Raw genomic sequence first — 15,453 nt, forward strand, 5'->3', positions numbered from 1 at the left:
CTTCTCACACAAACAGACTGGGTCTGAAATGTCAGTCAGATCTTGGATGCTCTTGAAGCATCCCAGTCAATTTTCTGACATTTTAACACAGAATCACCTACATTATTAATTAAGAAAGATTTTGCAGCACCACTGAAGTGACACGTTATCTTCCTCTAGAACTGAATGCTGTTGATCTACATCAGCAACATATCTATGATGGATCTTCCCAGGGAACACTGCAGGTTGCAGTGCTAATGAACAGGAGCCATGGAGACTTGAGAGAATGACTGACATTCCCATGCAGCGTGTGAACAACCCTGAAGTTGTAAAGCATATGTAGGGCTGTGTTGCCATTTCAAAGTCATGCAATAGGGAAATTCAGGGCACAATTGCAATTGATTCGTAGTCTTCCAAGGTACAGAACAACCTGCAGAACAGGAGATCATGAAGCTCTGAAAACAACAAATCAAGTGACATAGAAACACAAACTCCTGGCTATCACAAAGCAGAGTCCAAATTAGAGTGGTGGCAATGTAGTTTGATCTCTTTGCAGTTGCAAAAAGACTGAGAGGTTATTAAGTAAAGCAACTCCCTCTTCACCAGTTCCCAGACAAACATTCTTAATACAGCCACGTTTTAGAGGTTAAGTGCACAACAAAGACTTCACTAGGTGACTTTCTCCAAGTACAGTATGACAGAAACAGCCAACTTACCTCAACAATTAAAACATTCTGGAAAAAGAAAAGAAAAAAAAGTTACACAGTATTCACAAACCAAGTGAAAGAAATGTTTGAAAAAGTGATAGGCCCATGAGCACATGTACAGCTGGGTAGGACACCGCTTCCTGTTTCATTTCTGGTCATAGCCAGGGACTATGAGTTTATTCAGCTTTGTCTGGATTATCCCCCTTGTACGAGAATGGATGTAGCTCTGGAGAACACCAGAAGTGGAAGAAATACAAATGGGATGAACTGCACTTCCTTGCAGTGTGTCCAGCAGTGTACTACAGTGTAACCAATAGTTTACTAAAATGTACCTAATGTTAATATTAGACTGCAGCAACCATATTCTTACTCTAAAATTCTTCTCTCCCCACACCTCCAGAAATCTCACAGTGAAGGATTACAACGTGAGTTCTATGTCTCACTCTCAGGCTGCAAAGTACCCTCTCCAACTACTGCTGCCCAAATCAGTAGCGTTATTTGAAGAGAAATGGTCCAAGACATGTCAAGCCTTATCACAGTGTGATCACAAAGGCTCAGCTTTTTGCTGACATGGCTCATAACTGTCCCAGGAATCACAGTATTTAAGGCGACTTCTCCTATTAAAAGTAATAATAATAAGAAATAAGAACCTACTTACTAGAGGACATTATCGTATACATGTTGAAAGGGATAGTGTACTCTCTTAAAGTTTTGCATAAGATCAGCTTTCTGAGATGGAACTTAGAGTAACAGAAGCCAAGTTTTTGTACAATATCTATCTACCCATGTATTCATCTTGCATGTATATGATCACTGCACATCCTGCAAAACCTTGAGACAAATAGTTTCATATCCATGCAGTTGTTCACCAGACAAGCATACATTCCCTCTCTTGCAAGTTTGTTGGCTTTGCTACATAGGTAACATGGAGACTGTCTAACTTTCCTTTCAATCACACAGTCCCAAATCTGAGAGCTCTGAGAAAGACTCAAACACCATGGAGATGAAGCTTGTGCAAGGTCTGTATTTATAAATAGAGTGGCTTTGACATCTCATTAATAGGTATATATATATATTTTTAATCTGCATAATAGAACTGATCAATATAGATCACACACACATACACACACACACATATATGTCCAGGTTGCAGTCCCTCCTAATAATTACAGTGCTTGGCAGGGAATTGTGGCATGCTTCATGCACACAACCACTGCAGAAATGTGTTTCCACACACTGTATAATCCCTAGATGCTTCTGAAATGGCAAAACATTTGGTAAAGGTGTGGAGGGAACTCCCAGCAGTAGTTGAGTCAGTGTCAGCGATGGAGGTATCACTCAAGAAAGCCACTAATTTAGACTGAGCTCTGATGGAATGCATGTTAATCTCAGAGAGTGGCTCCTTTTTGGTGTTTCCAAAACAGGTTTCACTGGTCGTTATCCTGCTTGGCACTCCTGACTTTCAACCTCCCAGCTGCTGACAAAAACAGCTCTGGGTCTGAAAGACCTAAACCTGTGGAGGTAAAAATTCAAAGGCCTCTCAATTAACAGAAGACTAAAGATGTCCTACCTCTAAAAACTTTTGCCATCCATCTGGTCCAAATCCCCTGCAACAGGGACACCTACACTAGATCAGGTGCTCAGAGCCCCATCCAGCCTGACCTTGTGTGTTTCCAGGAACGGGGCATCCACCACCTCTCTGGGCAACCTGTGCCAGTTTTCACTACCGTTACTGTAAAAATCATTTCTCTTATATCTTGTAAAGAGGCTCACCTGTTAATGTCAGTCTGACACTCTGAATTACTCTGCCAGTTTACTATGTTTCTTGGTCTATTGACAAGAACTTTACACCCAAAGGAAAAGCAGAGATCTTCTAGTGACAAGACCTATCCAGCAGGTACGGCAAGAGATGTGAAACACCAAATCTAGCACGGCAGAGACTGCATTAGTGGTCTGTCCAAGGTTCTGTAGAGGCTGATTCCTCTCCAGTTGAAGAGTAGGGCAGGGTAGGGGCTTCGTCAATCAAGGCCCAACCCTACAGTTTCCCAGCAAGATAAACAGGACAGCCCTGAGGCAGACTCAACAAACAGTCTAGGTTATCAGGTCAGTTCATGGTAAGGAGGCAGGTCTGAGGCTAAGCTCAGATGTTAGTCCACAAATTGGGATCAAGTCCAGTGAGAGTAACCAGGGCTAAACACAACCTGCTGATTGCCAGATCATTCACAGTGACGAGACAGATCCAAGGGTAATCTGGGAAGTCAGTCTGTGAGTCAGGGTCCCGAGTGACAGAGTTTGTTGGTAAGGCACAGGAATGGCTGGAGCTGAATATCCGTACTCACACAGAACAGATTGGTCATGGATTGAAAACGCAGGGTTGAGCATAACTGGGATCACCATGTTCACAGGTGTGGATAGTGGTCCTGGTTGAGACTGTTCAGGATCACTAAGGTCTAATAAGAACACTCAGGACTAAAAGATTGAGAGAAAATCATAGTCCTGGGATGTTTCATCTATAGGCAAAGATGTGTTTCTTTTTTTCCTACAGTAGCTAGCTTCAGTTATCCTATCATGAACAGCAACATAGATACTCTTGCTTACTTGCAAGCAGAAATCATAAATGAAGGGAAAGCAGCCTCTCTGGCCATGGAACTGAGATTAAACCAATAGGGAGGAACTAACCTTGCTAGTTAACTAATGAGAAGAAATAATCATAGGTATTAATAGAAAGCAGGGCTGAGGAGATCTTGAAAGATCATTTAGATCTCTTTTGGTCCAGAGAATCAACTTAAGCTATTCCTCACAGATAATCTGATTTTCCTCTTCTTCAACATGATGATTTCAGATTTGGGATAACCAGGTAATATGTCTCAGTGCCTCAATTTCTAAGAGAAAAAAAACTGTAGAACTTCTGTTGCTATTTGGCCTGAACTTGTTTTGCTGTGGACACAGAAAAAAAAAATAATAAATTATTTCTTCCACATTTGAAGTAGATAAATTTCCTGTTTCCTCTTCTTCAGATTAAACAGTTCCTATTTATTTGTTTTCTCACAAGTTGCATTTTCTATATTCCTGAACATTCTTTTGTTCTCCTCTAGAACCCATTCAGCTGGTCAGAATTCTTCTCCAGCTGTGGTGCCCCAAGCCAGAGAGAAGCCTTTCCCAGTCTCAAGAAGAATAAAAGAGCCACTCTCCATACCTTTTAAATTATCCTACCTTCTATAAATTCCATATAGTGGTTACCACTTCTGTAAAGCTATGCTGCTGTCTCATGTTCCACTTGTGATCCACCTATTGTCTCCAGCACAGAACTGTTGCTTAGTCAGTCCTTTCCCACTTGCAGTTATGCAAAAGATTCTGTATAAACATGGAAGTTAGTATTCATCTTGTCTGTTGTTGCACGTCATTCTTTGCGTCAAATTCTTAAAATAATTTCTTAAGATCATAATCCTATATTGTAGTATTTTTCCAGGTAGTATCATTAGCATTAAATGCTAATTTCATCTTTAAGTAATGAATTAAATATTGTGGTTACTGAAGAACACGTTTTAATGCACCCAGTCTGACAGTGAAGTACAATGGTTTCTTGAGAACATCTTTCCAACCAGTTATACATCCACCTAATAGAAATTTAATTTAGTCCACATTTTGCTATCACAGATGACTCATGAGAAGGAAGGAAAATGCATGCGGAATCAGACATGCCTGAAAGGTTTGTCTGGCCACTACACTAATAGCCACCTGCACAAGACTTCAACAGGGGGGTAAGATCTCGTATTGATTAATTACCTTGAGAAGCAATGATACTGGTGGACTCTCAATTTCTCCAACCAGTGTTCTGTTATTCCTACCACTTCCTCTTCAGATTCAGTGAGCCCAAGAGTTGTAAATTACATACACCGAGAGATTTGTTTCTTTGAAAGTCCCTTTAATCAGGCAGCTGTCTAGCTAAGGAAACACAGATATTCTGGTTTGTATTGTGCATACTCTCATTATTGCCAAAACATGATTATTTTCTATGCTTTGGAGACACCCTTTATGTAAGAACTTTGTAGTGGATAAGCCACTATAAAATATTTAGATATGAAAACACATACTAGTAAGCAGGCATCCTGATAGTCAAGAATGATAACACTAATCCCTGTTTTGATTAGTCAGGCTTACTGTGACTAAAGTCATCATATTTAACTTTTGCTTGTGAATGAGAGCATTCAAAGTAGTTTGCCATCCTCCAGCACCAGAAATCATCTCCATGAAAATAACATGATGTGCTGGGACACAGACTGTATTGCTACCTATCCTCTACCTTTCTACTACTGAAGTGGGCAACTGCTTGGAGGGCTCCAGGAAAGGGATGTCACTGCAAAGTAGCAAAGAAACAAACTTCCAAGGAGTGTTTTGACACACAGTATCTGAAAGCAGGTAGTGGTGATATACAACTACAGTTGGTTGAAATGGATTTGCTTTTTTCTTGAGCAGATGGATGGGAGAAGATAAAAGAAGAATGAAGTGGATAGAACACATTAGTACACTAACAGTAATGTCATCAGCATCCTAAATGGAAAACTGGCTGCATCCAGCATCCCTTGGGAAAGGTAACAGATATGAGCAAGTCTTTATTCAGCTTCACCATGAAATCCACCCACAAGCTGGGGAGTAAGAGACTGGCAGAATTCATCAGCTTGTGATGTTACTGCAGCAACTGACAGCTGGACACATGATGTGACAATACAGGATGCCAAAGAAAAGGTCTTTATCCAAGCATATGTAAATGTTTGTGGCTCCTATACCACAGAGATCAAGACTGTTTTGTCCCTTCAGATACAGCTGTGGTGGCTGCAGAGGAGGAAACCACATGAAAAGTAATCTGGCCTTCTGGCATGCATTTGATATTTTTTATCTATTTTTGGAGCTTGAAGAACAGGAAATAGGAATATTTACTGACACAGTGACTAGATTGAAAACGGCTTAATTTCTGAGCCATTCTCACCAATCCAAGCTGTGGAAGTATGTCCATAAATCTAATAGTGATTCCAACATATCTTACAGTGAGACAAAGAGAGAACATTCAATTTCTAAAATATATCCTGGAAATACTTCTGATAGTCCAAATAAAGAAGGGGCAGTGGCTCAACTCTAAGAGACCGAAACACCTTTCCACTGACTCCTTACAAAAGTTCCAGTAGCTTTCATTGCTCATGGATCAGAGGAATGGTTGGGAGCTGACAGGTAGGGGTGACTGTGATTTGTCCTGTGATCACAGCTTTCTCTACCAGGTAGTAGGCTGGTGCAATACATGTCCTAACTGTGTTTTATAAATGCAAGAGAAAGTTTCTGCAAAGCTTAAAATTCTCCATTTCTAAGTGTCCAGGATGCACACAATTTCAGAGTCTGCACATAGATATTTGCACTGAGCAGAAACAGTATTCACAACATGAACTGTTTTGAACTGAATTCACACAAAGATAAAAATTTGCTCTTGTATCCTTCTTTACATGGTAATAAACATTGGTTGTCACAAAAAAAAAAAAAAGTTTTTGATGGTATTACTGTTATATATAATGAAGGAGCAATCATTTCCGTATTTCGTATTTATCTTATACGTAGTTCCTGTATTCAATAGGAATTTCTTGTCTCAAAAAGACATAATTTCACTTCTATTATAAAATGCCATGCATTTGTGCATTTAAAAATTAAAATGGAAATCTACAAAAACTGAGAAACAGTCTTCTGTAATCTACTGCCTTTCAGTGCCACATGAGCTAATACACAGCTTGAAAGTAGGCTGGTATTGTAACACACGTAAGGAAAATCCTGACTTGTGATAAGCTGAAAAACACTCCAGCCCTGAGTCAATACATTTCTATTGTTTACCTTCCCACAGGTCAATAACAAATGGAACAATGTCAGCTAACAAGACTAAGCAGAGTAATGAGATCATGTATAAATCCTGCCTGATAGTAATAAGTTCAATGGAAATTACTTTTTTCTTCCTGGAAATAATGACTTTTTTTTCCCCTAGATTTTGACTTTGCGTTCCACTTATAAGCTTTATTTTCAAGGAAAAAAAAAAAAAAATCCTATGCTTTGAAATAATTACTTAATAAGTGTTTGAGGGAAAACTTGTCTTTGTACTCATATCAAATGTAATTTTTTTGTAAGTGAAAACATAGTTATAAATTTAGAAAGAGAGAGCATTTTCTGAAAAGCAGAAACTCTACTGAAATAATCAAATAAACAACAATACTTAAAGCAATAATACAGCTAACAGGACAAACATAGTCCTTGCAAGTATAGCAAGGAAATCAGGTAGGTATTCTCCTTAAATGTCTCAGTGTAAAATCAATAGAATACCACGTATATACATTTTAAAAAATAAAAGCTGTTAAAAAACAAAAAGAACTGAAAAATGAGAAAAGTAAAATTACTTCAAACCTGGAAAAAACCACCTTACAGTGAAGCAGGGTTTGTAGCAGGAAGTAATAGCTTTTATTTAATTAACAGCCCAGTTCCCAGCAGGAGAACATTTTTCACAAAGGAACTTTGACCTCTCAGCCCACAACCTCAAAGAGACCACAAAATACCTTCAACAGCTGAGCCTGGGAACAAAAATTCACAACTGCTGTATGCAGTAGAAATCACGGACTCGATGAAATATGGAGTTTATGGCACATTATAATCTTCCACCGCAGCTGACCTCCAACTCATTTATCAATGTTCCACAGCTGATAACTTGCTCTTATTTTAGCTCAGAGGAATTCTTAACATTTTTATCTGCCTCTTTGGTTGTAGGGCAGGTGATCGTGTAGGGCAATTACCCTTTTCTCCCAAACTGTCTAACTTATTGCATGTTAGGTTAAAATTCATAATTATTGCTAATCTGTAGTTAGCTTGAAGTTTGCTGATTCTATTCAGACTAACAGAAGGATCTGCGTACTTGAAATGTTTTTTTTCCAACTATAACCACTGGTCTAATATGAATTTCCAGTTGTTAATTCTACCTTAAATCCTTGCCACTACTTCACAACAGGCTCCCAATGGATTACTTTATCTAAAAGAAGCTTACGTAATGACTGGACGATGGGTAAACATGCAACACGTAGCAATATGAATTTGATAACATTAGGCAGCTCAATTTAGTAAGCAAAAGGATAAAAAAGGCAACAGTCAACAAAAATGTGGTCAGCAAAAAAGCTGACCAAATTCAGATGGGAAAATTAGGTTCGCATTTCAGCAGTGATGACAGTTAACTGTTAGTAAAATACTCCTGAAGTCTGGGGGCTTCTCTATCAAGGTGTTAAAGCTGGACTTCAAAATAGATGGTAGCTCCAACAAGAAACTGTAGCTACATTGAAGAAATTGGTGGGTGGGACCCTTCAATCTAAATTATCCAGTGGCTCAAACAAGAACATAACAGTACTTTTGGATCTTTAAAAGAAAACAAAAATAAAGAAAGAAAGAAAAAAAAGAAAAATGGACAATAATGTAGCCAGATTTGTGGAATTTTAAGGCAGTAATTCAAAAGAGCTGCTGTAGGTTTTGTAAAGCCCATAGAAGGTAACCAGACAGCAAGCTCAAAAGAAGGAACAACAACTTTTCCTACACATCTTATATGTGAAACTCTTTGCTGCAGGATCCTGTAGGACTGTTAGAGGCATACCTGGAATTACTAGAAGATTAGACAGATGGAATAGCAATTCTAGCGCTGGATCTACTCAGAATGATAGCCTGGATGTAACTTTGATTTAGAAAGTCTATGTACCAGCTGTGTTTCACATATCCTTTCCTAGTAAGATTCCAGTTAAGTGCTGCTGAAGATATAAAATGAGCCCAAACAGACCTTTCATCTTATATACTATGGCAGTAATGGTCTTATGTGTGCTACAATCTATGACGAACAGAGCAAGTTCTGTGTAAAGTAAGAGAAGAAATAAGAGACATGAGTCATAAGAGAGAAATTGCATTATGCTCCAGTAGCGTATTCCCATATGACAAGTGGGGCAGGAAAATGGTGGACAGTGGGTATATTTATTTAGGTGAGGTGTATTAGAGATTTGCTATGACATATCTTGCTAAAAAGAAGTGCAGACTACTGAATGGTGGACACCTTCCTCTGAGTGAAACCTTGTCTTAATATGAGCTGATCAGTTCTTCCAGGAGAGCATTACAATAGTGATGAAATGCTTAAACTAATGCAATGAAGCACATAGAGAATAAAAGATATTGGCCTTCATTATTTCTCTTGACCTTATCTTCTGATCTTCTCCAAAAATGCCAAAACCACTGGCTGTCAAAATGATATGTTTAGCATGACTAAGGGAAACAGTCTTCCAAAAATAACATAAAGATTGATCCATGTTACAGACAGCTGGAACATTCATGGACTCCATAATTATATCATATTAACTAGGTTGCTAGGTTTTTTTTAATTAGAAGTTCTTGGTAACTTAACAAATAAGAAAAATTAATTTTGTTCATGCTCTCCGTTAAATACAAATAGTGATAATTACATAATTATATTGGTGTAATTTTGAAAATAAATTTATTATCCCAACTAAATGAATACATGCTTCTAAAATTGTAAGTTTGTGATTTTGTCTAACGTGCCTCATTTGCATGGATTCAAGTTGACGTGGTGTAGGAACTTTTTTGACGGTTAAAGGACGGATTACATTTGGAATGAAATGCAGAATAACCTCTGCCAGTGGAGACTTTGGACTCTGTACCCAGCTCCAAAACTCTTGGATTAATTCTCTCTGATCTCCGTAATTCCCAAAGTTTTGGATATCAGATTAAAATTATAATTCCATTTCTCTCCAACGAAGACACAAACCTGAAGTAACGTACAGTATACTAAGAAAAAAAAACCCCACAATTACAAATAAAGGAAGTAAATGACAATGATAATTCACAACACTGGTCCAGTTGGATCTACTAAAATTTCTATCTGTTTCAAAATTTATTTTCTATAAATTCCACAACACTTCTAGTGTGAAGAATCATTAGTATATTATAAAGTATGATTACAGTATTAATACTAAACAGCATTATATTATTAGTGTTTTTACCCAATCTATATAAACTTTCATTACCACCTCACTTTGAAACAGCACCTCTAGTTTTCTGTGCAGTAATTACCTTCTGTTTTCGAAATGTATCCACCTTTACAAATACTCATGATAATTTTTACCCACATGAACATTTTAACTATAGAGCAATTGAAAGCTAAGCATTTGCCTAACTATGAAATTAACTACTGAGAAATTTTACGTTCATCACTTTCAACATTAAAGGAGATGTAGTGAAATTACATTTTATCTGCATAGAAATGAATAGTTACAAAGCATTAAAGTCTTAAGTATCAGGATTCATTTTCCAAGTACCTTCACTGAGAGTTCTTATCACTGAAATCTTAATTTTTGCTTCTGTGACCTTCTTCACATAAGAATGTCAAATTGTGGATTACTTCTTTTCAGGTAGTTTGGGTCTCTGTGTTAACTCTCCTCCTTCTCTGTCTGAATACCTCTCTTTTTCATTATTTGGATCATTGTACATTTTTTTTCTGGTCTTTTAATATTTTCAAAACAGGAGCATATTCTATAGAGATACAGAGGAGAAATTCTTCCTTCCAAAGAGCTTTTATCCCTAACTGCTTTTTTTTTTAAATTTTCTTTTTAAAAAAAGTGTAACTTTCTTTAAGTTTTCTAAGACAAAAAGCATTGTTACAGCATAGCATGTTCATAATTATACTCGATTTTTTATTTTTTTTTCCACACAAAGAAATGATTCAGCTTTTCACTACGATTTTTGGGTAGTCATAGTTCAAGGTATTATTACTTAATGAAGAACAATTTAAGATCTGAATCTCAGAATCTTTTCTGTAATTTTCTGTTAGAAGTTATTTATGGCCTCTAGTCTTACAAAAAGTTAATGGAACTTACAGGCACTCTCAGAAACACTTTCCATGATTATTAAGTGAATATGATTTAACCTGCCATATTAATTTTTCAATATAATTACAATTTTCTATAATAAGTATTCCAAGAAGTCAGAAGCATTTAGCTGACTTAGAAGCAGGAAAGTTGAATTTCACCCATAAGCCTTCCACTAATTCATCCAGTGTCTTTAAAGCCAGCAGTTTTAAAAGCCAGAAGCTAAACTAAGGTACTGAAATACACTTCAGGAAAAGATTTACACTGACTGTAGGAGGCTCTGAATCAGTCCACAAATGATTGATTAGCAAAACATGCTAAATACTTCCACTAATTGCTTAAGTCAACAACAGATGGAAGAATTGGCATCAGTGGACATAAGGCTACTCCTTCGTATATCCAACGTTAGACGCACAAGTCCAAGCATTTGAGCTCAAGCCTTGTTGAGATCTGCAATCAGAAAACCAGGTCTTAAGGAAACCCCATCTTCATGTCTTATAGTGACAGTGCAATTCAGTTGTTCACTCATCAGCAGAGACAACCACACATACAACCTCTGTACATGCCCTTTCAGCAAGTCACACCATGTTCTGTTTCATCCCATCCCATTCTCCTTTCCAGCCTCTCTGCACCCAGCTTCTAACAAAGGGCTTCATCCCTAATAGGTAACCACTGTGGTTCCCAAATCAGCACATCCACACTTATCCAGGATCCTGTCTCTTTTCCCAACACAATCCCAAACATTACTGCTTTTTGGCCTTCTCCTTCTAGCTTCTCGATAGCCACATCTTTTGTCCCTGCTCCAAACCTGGGAGCAGGGGGTAGTGCCAATAAGAAAAGATCACCAGGATTTTCAATATGAGGAAACACTGTACTTCATTTTTGGCAGGAGCAGAACTACTTGGGCTAAATTTTTCCTTCTCACTCACATGTATATGTACACAAAAGATCCAATACAAAAAATAATATTTTGCCCCCAGAGAATTCAAATTGTGCTAGGCTGTGTCTGGAAAAGATATAAACAGCTGAAACTAGGATTTGTCTCACCATGGTCTCATCAAGAAAAATTGGCATTTGAAGATGAGAAAGGGGCTGGCCAAGAAGATAAGAAAGGGCTTGGACTACCCGGGAAGGAGAAATTATAGGCGCACTGACAGTTCTCCTGTGAAGTAGAGAAACATATGTAAAACCATTGTAGAAGAACAGGTTACTCCAGCAACTGGATATTAGAGAGCAGCAAATGAATTACTATTTCACAAGAACATGATGAACGCTTTCAGGATAATTTGCAAAAAACACCCACCCATCAGAATTTAGAAGTGTAAACTGAGGACATGTGTATCACTAAGATATTTGGAGAATACTAGCATTTTTTATTGAAGTTCTAGCTGCATCCAGATCTATGTAATACTAAAGAAATATTCAACATTTACTTTTTCTATTCTTTTTCGTGTGCGACAGTACAACAAAGCAAATGAGATAGCTAGTGCTAGCTACATTTGACTGCTTTGAAGAAGATATTTAGTGCCAACTAATACAAAAGTAACTGCATGTACAGTACGAATAACAAAACTAGTATTATGTTGCCTTAATGCATAAGTAAAGAATCCATTTCTGACCATTTTCCACACAGACCATTTGCCTAATGAAATCAGCCTTCCTTCCTCTTCAAAGCACTGCTTTGTATTATCATGGTTGGATGAAAATAGCCTTTTCACTGGCTCAAACCACTCCATTTCATTACCACAGTGTACAATCATAGTGCAAAGCAAATTCAGTCATACAGACCACCTGATGTTGAAATAAAAAAATCCCATTTGATTAGCTGAGTGAAAGGTACTATAGCTGCACTTTGTACAGCAGGCAAAATTATCTTAAACCCCTCATATGCTGAAATTGACAGGGATACTCAAACTGCACTTTGCTTGCATGCACTCACCAAGAGTAGAAAATACAAGGCTCAGAACACAAATAAGCCCTGGGGAGGCATTCCAGCACAAATTTTGCCCGCAGTATCAGTGACAGTATACATGGAACTATTTGGCAAATCCCTACACTATTGGGATGAAGGGGCCACTTCTGACCTTTGGAGGCATCTGCAATCTGAATGCAATGGCATTACAGCAATTCAGTGGAGATGAATATATTTCTTTGATTGCAGTATTAGTATCTGTCTTGAACATGACAGTTCATGTGCAAAATTACACAGCTTTTCTCAACCACTTGTAGTGGATGGATTTACTTTCTGAATTTTAAAATTAACAAACCTTTCCAGTCAGCTTTGAAAGATCATCTCCTCCCATTATCTGCATATCTTGCATAGACTGATCATTCTGAAAGAAAAAAGACAAAACTTTGAAACTGGATGTAGCAGTATAAAATAGAAGTATAAAAATATTAACGGTATTTTTATCTTTCACAGTCTTGGATACTGGATATTTGGATACTCAAATAATTATTAGCACCGATTTATGACAGAAAGACATTAATTCCTGTGGCTTCTACTATCTCCTGATTGTATTAACACTAAGATCAAGCTTCAGGATTCACTCAACCAGATAATATTGTTTTTTTGTTTTTTAATAAGTGATGTTCCCTTGGTTGCTCTTCCTTAGCATGAAAAGTGTAACATATTTGTCCCTTCCAAAACATGAGAACAGGCGCAACTCAACATCTGACAAAACACCTGTAAGTACATTCTTTTTGCAGAAGAGATTTTATAAACACAGACAAAAGGTACCTTTGTCTGTCACTCACACTCAGCTATGAAAGAAGAAATTCATTCACGCTTTTTCCTGGAAAATGTTTTGAAATTATCATTTTCTATGCAGAAAAGTTACAGCATAGATGTGTATGGCCATACAGTTTCAAGAGTTTATTTCTTCTTTTTCCACTAACATGAACATAAAATCCATGAGATCAATTCAGTAAACCAAAATACTGTCAATCAGTCAGAATGACCTTATCCCAGCAGAATAGTATGCTTCGATTTTCCTGCTAGGAAAGGTATCTACAAATAAATAAATAAATAAATAAAAACAACCTTCAGTAAAACTTTTTCTTTAGATATATTTGCTTTACAGACATTTGTAACTGATGTCAGCTCTGATGGAAAATTCTCAGACAAGCTCTAGTTTAAACTGACTAACAGCAGCACACAATGTAAATGAGGGAGGAAATTAAAAAATACGTAGTCACAGCAAGTCTGTATGACTTCCCTAAAGAAAGCAACAGCAAAATTAAGTATAATTAATACGGGTTTTTTTGAGAAATTGGTGCATGTGCTACTCTAATCTCCCTACTCACAAGAGATAGGGCTGGTCCACCTTTATTAGTAGCTGCAGTGCTACATGACCCTGCAGTTCACTAATAACCAATAAGCTTTACCATTACGAACAACTGCTGAAAATGTAACTTGAGAATATATTTGCTTTTTTTTTTTTTCATAAATAAACCCAATGCTCTGAAGTCAAATTTTTCAAAAATAACCAGAGAGACAGCAGCAGGAGCTCTGAGGTAGGTGAGGATTTCCTGGTGGACTGCAGGGTTAGCAGCAGGGTGGCATGGTTCCAGCCACATGCCTCTGCACTTCTCCTGTGCAGATGGGAGCTGCACCTGCTGGTGCTCCCAGCCCAGGCAGAGCCCCAGGGCTTCTAAAAGTGCCACAGCAGCCACTTGGTCACCAGCAATGCTACAACCCCAGCAGCCATGCATGGTCTCAGCAGCCTTCCTACGTAACTGTAAGCAATGCTTGCACCATGGCCCAGAGGAGAATTTGTCCAGGTTTGCATACTGGAGACCCACCAGAAGAATTCATTTTTGCTCCAATTCCACTCCCTTAAAAAAATCCCATAGCACAGCTTTGCACATCCATAGCAGTCATTGCCTTAAGAAGACAGAATGTAGCCCTGTCTTCACTTTTTCTGCAGCAGATATAGGAGCTCTAGATGTTTTTCATGCTGCTCTGATTCATTTCCTGGGAAATAGAGCTAGAGCTGGAATGAGAGTTACATCCATATGTCTTCTAATATAAATTCCAACATTTCTCTTATTTTTGCAAGAGTAACAGAAAAAATAACAAAGCAACTGATTCCTCAGAAGATTATTTTAAAACTAAATAGTAAGTAGAGGCAGGGAACATTTAAGTCTTAAATGCATAGGCCTTTTGTTGTAGAGCAGGCCAGGTCATTCTTCAAAAGTCAGGGACATATTCAGGTCAAGAGTAGTATTAGACTATAAAAAGAAGATTCTAATATCTATCATGGAGTGTGTAACCAAGGCAGTGACAAAATATTTTTTCATTTCCAAATGAGGAAGGCTAGAATTTCAGTAACAACCAACACACAGCAGTTGAAAGGGGCAGTTGGCCCTTGGTTGCTAGCTGAAAAAGAAAGAAAAAAAAAAGAAAAAAAAAGAAAAAAGAAAAAAAGGAAAAAGGAAAAAAAAGACCAGTGAGGTATAGCAATTAATGAATTTGTTTATTTTTAATTAAAAAAAAAAATCTCTTTCAGCAGTCTTCACAGCAACACTGTTTCCTCTGCATTTGGTATTTCTGGCTTCAGCTGAAAGGGAGATGCTTAAATAGCAACTTTATTACTGGTGAGCTGTTAAGCAAACACAAAAGCCATTGAGAGCCAGGGGATCAGAGCATCCCCTAGGCTGGGTATTTACACACTGGTGGCTGTAGCATAACTGCACACCATTGGAAAAATCCTTGTGTTCTGACTGGAGAATGATTGCTGTCAGAGGACAGGGCAGAGTGTTACTGTGTCTAAACACCATAAGAAATGCATCTCGGAATGCTCCATACAAGGTGCTTTCAAGAAATATGGAATAAT

At 37.7% G+C, this 15,453-nt stretch overlaps 1 protein-coding gene across 1 annotated transcript in view; it reads right to left on the bottom strand.

Annotated features, from left to right (window-relative positions):
- PRTFDC1 (phosphoribosyl transferase domain containing 1) overlaps nt 1-15,453 on the bottom strand; it is a 44,782-nt gene that overhangs the window by 6,504 nt on the left and 22,825 nt on the right. Inside the window, exons 4-5 of the mRNA XM_042889151.1 lie at nt 12,883-12,948; nt 696-713 (exon numbers count right to left, since the gene is read on the bottom strand). Coding sequence (XP_042745085.1) covers nt 696-713; nt 12,883-12,948 — 84 coding nt within the window. The remainder of the gene's footprint in view (nt 1-695; nt 714-12,882; nt 12,949-15,453) is intronic.

Source organism: Lagopus leucura, unplaced genomic scaffold (assembly GCF_019238085.1).
Source record: "Lagopus leucura isolate 7727_CA_CO unplaced genomic scaffold, USGS_WTPT01 Super-Scaffold_100157, whole genome shotgun sequence".
NCBI classification, from domain to species: domain Eukaryota; kingdom Metazoa; phylum Chordata; class Aves; order Galliformes; family Phasianidae; genus Lagopus; species Lagopus leucura.